The 7,345-nt window shown below is 43.0% G+C and overlaps 1 protein-coding gene across 2 annotated transcripts; it reads left to right on the forward strand.

Annotated features, from left to right (window-relative positions):
- Window positions 1-1,765: 1,765 nt before the first annotated feature.
- Window positions 1,766-7,105, forward strand: CSNK2B (casein kinase 2 beta). Of its 2 annotated transcripts, XM_035107178.2 has the most exons (7): window positions 1,766-1,915; window positions 2,210-2,292; window positions 2,824-2,926; window positions 4,280-4,395; window positions 4,687-4,762; window positions 5,037-5,226; window positions 6,717-7,103. In XM_035107178.2, the coding sequence occupies exons 2-7, from the start codon at window positions 2,221-2,223 to the stop codon at window positions 6,805-6,807; spliced, it is 648 nt and encodes a 215-aa protein (XP_034963069.1). In that variant the 5' UTR covers window positions 1,766-1,915; window positions 2,210-2,220; the 3' UTR covers window positions 6,808-7,103. The 2 variants fall into 2 exon arrangements, with proteins under 2 accessions (XP_034963069.1, XP_034963070.1); XM_035107179.2 differs by lacking the exons at window positions 1,766-1,915; window positions 2,210-2,292 and adding an exon at window positions 2,343-2,414 and having other exon boundaries at window positions 6,717-7,105.
- The last annotated feature ends 240 nt before the right edge of the window (window positions 7,106-7,345 follow it).

Below are 7,345 nucleotides of genomic sequence, written 5' to 3' on the forward strand. Positions count from 1 at the left end.
AGGTAGCCGTGTTGGTCTGCCGTAGTCGAAACAAAATTAAAAAATTCCTTCCAGTGGCACCTTACAGACTAACTAAGTTTGTCATTGGTATGAGCTTTCGTGTGCATGCACCAACTAAGCTCATACCAATGACAAACTTAGTTGGTCTGTAAGGTGCCACTGGAAGGAATTTTTTTATTTTGTTAGTACCGTACTAAGACTGTTGGGCTAGAGCCTGGATTCAAAACCTCGTGCAGCCACAATGCTCACTGTACATACTGGGGTAATTGGTATAATTTTCTTTTGATGAATGCTTCCTGAAATTCTCTGCCCACTTTCTGGAGAGTAAGTTGCACCAAATTCTTTCCTTAACTAAACAGGGAAACAAGCCACAGAGTGGGTGACTTAGTAGTAAACAAAATTACTCACAAAGGAGGAGGATGGGGACCTAGGCACCACCCATGTCACCTCCTAGGTGCTGGACCTGGTCTAGGTTCCACAAGACACCACTGGATCCTAGGGAGGTTGTGGATTGGCCTCATTAAGTGTACCCACTCCCCATCTCTCCACAAGGCAGTTCACTAGCCTTGGACAGCAGGTGCAGTGTATGGGTGCTCTGTTGCTATTGTGAATGTATGCATCACTTTCTGCTCTCTCTTTTCTTCAAACTCTTGTCTCCTGCTAAATATGCATTAATGAATGATGATGTCATTGCAAGCAAATGAGGAGGAAGCACACAGGTGGGAGACCTAGAAGAGTAGATCCCATATGTATGCTGCTGACCAAAACCTCATGAGGATGGTTAAAATCTGAAGTTTTTAATGTTTGGTGTTTTATTGTGTTTTTAATATTCTGTTGGGAGCCACCCAGAGTGGCTAGGGAAACCCAGGGGTATAAATAAATAAATAATAAATTGCTCAAGAGAAAAGACCAAATTGGGCGATTCAGATCCTAAATTGTAGGATTTGGAATGGAAAAAATATTCTTCAAAGTCTTTTAACAGAGGGGGTGGGGATTAAAACGTCTTTTCTACCTAATGGACGCACATAGAGTACTTTCTTGGTTTTTTTTTTAGGGAGGGGCATACCTAAAAACACCTATTATGTAATAAGAAAGCAGCTGGCTTATTTTCTTTTCGCTCCTTCCTTTTCTATAATTAGCTTTTACTCAGTCCTTCCTTCGGGGATTGCATTCCAGTAATCTGAGCGCTTCATAAAAATAACAGCTAATGCTTGGTCCCACAATCCTGCTTTTCTGCGCCTCCCACTTTTCCGTCTCGCTCTGTGGACGCCCTTGTTCTCTTCCGCATATTTAATACGTATTTAAAATATGCGCTGCCTTCAGATAGGATCAGACCCACTTTGCTTTGCTTCCAATTCTCTTCCTCCCATGGGGTTATAATACTGTATGTTTTCATTTGCTCGCTATCTCCACCCCACCTTCCGAAAAACCATTCCCCAGGCTATGCCCGCCTGCTTTTCAATCGGGGCAAATATGAGCGGCGGTGAGAATTTGCATCGGGCTGACGGAGCCGTGATGCGCTATTTACCATAATGCACTCGTTATAGGTTAGCGCGGCAGAGGCAAACTTTACATTCGTTCTACCTAGACGCCTTTCACTGATCGTCTGGGACCACTCCACCTACACCTGTTCTTCTCAAAAGCGCAGCGGCTTAAAGGGCTTTTGGACTACAAATCCCAGTGTGCTCCGCGGCCCAGAACGTGCTTGCCATTTCCTTCGCGGTTGCACTCTAGGACTTGTAGTTTCCTCTATCTTGTTTGCTTACTCCAGCCTTATTCTGAAGTACTACTGTCCCGTGATGCTCTTTCATGAGTGAGAGTGGCGCGTGCGCGGTGGAAACTGGCAGAGGCCTCAGCGGTCCAGAGCTTGTTTGCACCCCGTGTTCCTCTCCTTGAGGCATTTGAGCCCCCTGAGGTGAGTTATTGAGGCATAGAAGGGCAGGGCATGGGTAGAGGTTAAACTAGTCTGCAAAGGGATTTTTTTCCTAGTTCTAACAGAGAGATGCTGTTCAAGTAGAAAGGAACACGTTGGATTCTCCTCTAATACCGGTCTTACTGGAACAGGGTGCGCTGAAACACTCTATACCCACTGAAGTGCTTTGCATAAGAAGTGTTTTTTATAAAGGAGCTGTTTCCTGGTTAAACTGGAAGAGTAGGCACGTTAGTGGTTGTGAAAATGTGGATGTTGATGCACCTTTTTTTTCTATAGAGGACGGGAAGATGAGTAGCTCTGAGGAAGTGTCCTGGATTTCCTGGTTCTGTGGCTTGCGTGGCAATGAGTTCTTCTGTGAGGTGAGTTGGGATGAAGGCCTCAACAAATGTGTGTGTGTATTTTGTGAGAGAGGGGCTGGGAGCTAGGAGTTGGGATGCTGCCGCCACCGTTCTCCATGCGTGGCAATGAGTTCTTCTGTGAGGTAAGTTGGGATTAAGACCTCAGTGTGTTTGCGTGTAGCTTTAGTAAGGGGCTGGGAGCAAAATGGCGTGATTCCCCCCTACAAAAACATATCCTAACTATGCAGTGGGAAGGGTGTTGGCAGTGAACAGGGACTCCTGGGTTTCTTGAGAGGATGAAGAGTTTTGTATATTAGTTGGAAGTTCATGGAAATCTTAGGAAGCTAGTTACTTGCATTGTAATGCTTTACTTGTCTACTCAGAAAAAAAACAACCCCAATGCCATTGAGTTCAATGGAGCTTACTGCCCAGTGAGTATAGGATGAGATGTCAAATAGGCTGAGGGGATCTGAGAAGTCTGAATAAGTCACTTGGTAGAGAATAGTTTATTTGGCTGATCTTGAGTTTGAGTATTTTTTATTTCTATTCTAGGTAGATGAAGATTACATCCAAGACAAGTTCAACCTTACTGGCCTCAATGAGCAAGTTCCCCACTATCGCCAGGCCTTGGATATGATCCTCGATTTGGAACCAGGTGAGAGCGGGTGCTTTTTGTTTTACAGACCACCTGACATTTGGGACTAAGAGTAAATGTGGTCAGTGGTCACAGGGTTATCCTACTGAGGGCACACTGCTACCCTAAAACATATTGCATATTTTGGAATGACTAGACTTCAAGTTTCATTTTGTCATGTAATAAGAATTTACATAGCATGGGTACAAGTTTATTATTATTAGTGGCAAGGTGCTTCTGTTTATCTACATAAAGCACAGTTCTCTGAAAGCCTGTCTGTCTGTGAGATTATTAACTTGAGACAACTTCCTGTTAAAAAAATGGCAAACAAACCAAGAGTGGGGCTAGTTAAATACTACTCTAAAAATAATTATTTATATTCTGCTAAAACAAAATTCTGTATATTGCTCAGAATGTCAAAATCTCCCTCTGATTTTCTACTCTGGCATTAGTGCACATGGGAAATTGGAATTGAAGTTTCTGAGACTTCATTACCGGTAAAAGCAGAGTTTAAGTATTTGCAAGGATGTAAATTATTGGGCCAGTTCTGTGGAGCAGCTTGCCTTGGAAACCATACATTTTGGAAATCCTGATTATGTGTTCTTAATTAAATATCAATTAAATATTTTTAAATTTAATTTATATTCTGTCTTTCCATATGAAGTTGCCTATTTAATGTATCTGATAAATAGCATAGATGTCATTGGGTTGAATCCAGCAAAGTCATTGCATGAGCAGAACTGCTTCCATTCACACAACAGAACCGCTCCCCCCCCCCCAAAAAACTGTGTGGTTTGGTGGAACGGCTAGAGCAGGGAGTAGAGAGTTCAGCTGTGCAAGCTGTTGCTTTGTAAGATAAAACCCATAGTCTATTAGCCAAGATCAGAAACCTGCAAAGGCTTCTGATACTTTCCCTCCTTAATTATTCTGTACATCTGGCAAAATTAGTGGATATGTTTTGTCACTAAGTTGTACAGCTAGAATTTGGTGTGCTAAGAAAGGGAGTAAAAGACAGAGGCCGAGAGAGAATTGTACATGTGCAGTGCCAGCATTGAGGTGTAATGTGGTCTTAGAAACTGTTCATATCGGATGTTGCATCTTTCTACCCTTGCTTTTGACACTTGAGGTGTATAATTTTTTGACCCACCTTATTTCTGTGACTGTAAGGTGTTTTAAAATGTTTTCAATACTGTGTTTTAATGTTGTAACCTGCCCTGGGTCCTTAGGGTGAGGGGTGGGATGATGATGATTAATTGTTTCAGCAGTGGACTAGAGCACATGACAGGGGAACCTTCATTCTTCTCTGTAAGAGTCTCTATGGCCCTCCTGTACTTTTCTTATATTAGCTCTTGACTTTTTCCTGTCCTCTTGTAGATGAGGAGCTTGAGGACAACCCTAACCAGAGTGACTTGATTGAACAGGCAGCTGAAATGCTCTACGGCCTCATCCATGCCCGCTACATCCTCACAAACCGTGGAATTGCCCAAATGGTGAATGTCTATGCTGTTGTATAAGCAGGTCACCCTGTAACTTACTTGTTAATGCTCTGATATAGCCACATTGAGATCAGACGCAAAGAAGTCAAGAAGGGAACGGCACTTTAACTTATACTATAATATCCTCTTGGCTGTCCTAAGTGACCAGTAATAGAACAGATTTGGCACTCCTTAAAGGCCTTTCTTGATGACCTCCTGACCTAACCAATCTTACTTTGGAGTTGTCTTCCAACAATGTGGAGAGGAAGTCCTAATTTCTATTGCAAACACTTTCTTTTTTTCTAGCTTGAGAAATACCAGCAAGGAGACTTTGGTTACTGCCCCCGAGTTTATTGTGAGAACCAGCCCATGCTGCCCATTGGTGAGTTTGTGTACTGGGGAAGAGGTTTTTAGGAGCTAATGGGAGGGGTCTAAAGTTGAATTGCATGTCAGTGTTCTTGAGTTGCAGGAGGGTTGCAGGTAGGATCAAAACTTGAGGGTGGGTACTTGTGCAAACAGGCTATTTCTGAATTTTTATTGTTGAATCATCTGTTTAAAAGGCTTGAAAACTGTTAACTGCTAACACCAAAGTATGATGGTGGGTCTGAGCCCCAAAGCCACCTTTTTTTGAACTTTGCTTTCTTCTTCACTCCTAGGCTTATCTGATATCCCAGGGGAGGCCATGGTTAAACTTTACTGCCCTAAGTGCATGGATGTCTACACCCCCAAATCTTCCCGCCACCATCACACAGATGGGGCCTATTTTGGGACAGGCTTCCCCCACATGTTGTTTATGGTGCACCCTGAGTATCGGCCGAAACGACCTGCTAACCAATTTGTGCCCAGGTAAGACTGCTTCAAAAGATGTCAGGTGAAAATATTCTAGGAGAGTATTGGGATCACAGGTTTATCCTTCCTTGCTGCTTAAATTTAGCCAACCAAAGCTACATTTTCTCTTATTATTTCCACTGGGTGCTTGCTACTCATATCCTTTCCAGCTAACCTGCTTGAGGGCCAGCCATACCCAGCTATGAGGTCATCTCTCACACATGCAGCCACAGCCACACATACTTTCACCAAGAAAATTCCAGCTTCCTGGCAAAAATATCCTACTAGTAAGGAGAGAGGATTTGCTGAAGGTTTCTACCACAAAGTAGAAACCTCAGGTATCCTTGGTGGTGAAAGAAAGCCTGAGAGCAGGACTGCCTTTTGACTGGGCCAGCACTGCTTAGCTGACCTGCCCAGCTTATTGCTACCCATTCCATCACTTGAATGGAGATACTGAGAAGGCTGAGATGCAGGCTGGCTCAAAAGTGGTATCCAGCTCTGTTCAGGTTGGGCTGTGCTACTTGCCTCCCAATAGTTTGCATATGAAGTAGGGTTGGGCAGCATCTGGTTTTCAGCATCATGATATAGCACCAGCTAAACATTGCAATATACTGATATGTCACAATGTCTGAAATAAGGATGGAACCATGTAGAAGCAAATGGGATAATGTCATGGCAACTGCTACCTAGACAGAGAGAGGTGGGAAGGAAGAAGCAGCCAAACCTTGTGTTGATTCCTGGATGGAGGTGGAGTGGAGACTGAAAGCGGAAGAGTGAGATGCTGGAGAGGGAAACCCCACCCCCCACCCCCATATCCAGATAATCATAAGGAGAAGCCTTTTACTCTCAATATTACCGGGGTGGGGGGAGATACATTACTTCCCCATGGAGAAGAGGAATAATAAAAGTACTCCTAAGGTCGGAGCCTATGCAGAAGAGAGACTAGTCACCCCATAAATAAGCAATTCATCCGGAGAAGTGGCAATCCAGGGCAATTCATCCCAGCTTCTCACATTCCCTTAACAACACTCCCTCACACGCCAATTCCCCCACAAATTGTGATGTGGTCTGAAGTCCACAAAGAAATCATTTGCTTAATTTTATTACTTTTTATTATTTTTTAATGGGGGGATGATGATGAGAAGTCTGTGTTCCTTTCTGAAGAGAGCCAGAAGGAGGGAACAGGAGGCAGACAAGTCCTTGCATTTGGAAGGCGAACTCCTTCCACTCCTCCCTAGACAGAAAGATGGAGAAGGAAGAAGCCAGAACCTCAATTCTTGGATGGGATGGAGTGAGATGCTGAAGAGGGAAACCCCCCCCCCCAGCCATAGGGAGAAGCCTTTGCCTCCCTACACACAGCCTCACAGGCAGTGCTATGGGTGATGTGTTCCTAATGGGTGTTCAGTTTGAAAATTAATGAAAGTTTACCTTTTACTGAAATATCTGGTAGCAGTTCGAGCTTTTCTTCCCTGAATCTTCCATTTTAATCCTTCACTTTTCTATTTCAGACTTTACGGATTCAAGATCCACCCTATGGCTTACCAGCTGCAGCTTCAGGCCGCCAGCAATTTTAAGAGCCCAGTCAAAACTATTCGTTGATCTTCTACATCCAGGTGCTCAGGGTCCTTCCCTGATAACTCCCTTTACCCCAGTCAGGGATGCTCATACTTTGATTTTGATGAAGTCCCCTGCAGATTATTCTTTGTCACTCTCCAGCCTGATTTTTAGTCTCATTTCTGGTGTGTGGTTTAAATTAATAATAAACAATTTCTGTTAATTCCCAGAAACACAGACTGTGACAGAAAAATTCAATAACCAACTTGAATGTCATGATTTTGTGGGGCTTTTTTCTTTTAAAAAAATAAAATACATTAAAAATGTAAAAGATGAGAATTTGATTTGTCTTTGTTCTGGGCAGGAGGATTACATAAACTACTTTAAGGTTTTCTACAATTAAGTGATATATATTTTTTACAAAATAGATGGTGGGAAGAAAGTGGTGGGAAACATGGATCTGATTACACTTAAAATGCATCACAAGTTGGAGATGCTGAATTAATATGATAGACTCCCACCTCCTACATTATACGTGTAATGTTGACTTCTGTGGTGGACAACTCACATATACTGTGATAAC

The sequence above is a fragment of the Zootoca vivipara genome, chromosome 2, assembly GCF_963506605.1.
Source record: "Zootoca vivipara chromosome 2, rZooViv1.1, whole genome shotgun sequence".
In the NCBI taxonomy this organism is placed as follows: domain Eukaryota; kingdom Metazoa; phylum Chordata; class Lepidosauria; order Squamata; family Lacertidae; genus Zootoca; species Zootoca vivipara.

What these genes read in the sequence shown, in the direction of transcription:
- CSNK2B (XM_035107178.2), top strand. Translation starts at nt 2,221, where the DNA reads ATGAGTAGCTCTGAGGAAGTGTCCTGGATTTCCTGGTTCTGTGGCTTG. An exon ending in GATCCTCGATTTGGAACCAG is followed by an intron (nt 2,927 to 4,279) that starts GTGAGAGCGGGT and finishes GTCCTCTTGTAG; the next exon opens with ATGAGGAGCTTGAGGACAAC. An exon ending in GCTAACCAATTTGTGCCCAG is followed by an intron (nt 5,227 to 6,716) that starts GTAAGACTGCTT and finishes TTTCTATTTCAG; the next exon opens with ACTTTACGGATTCAAGATCC.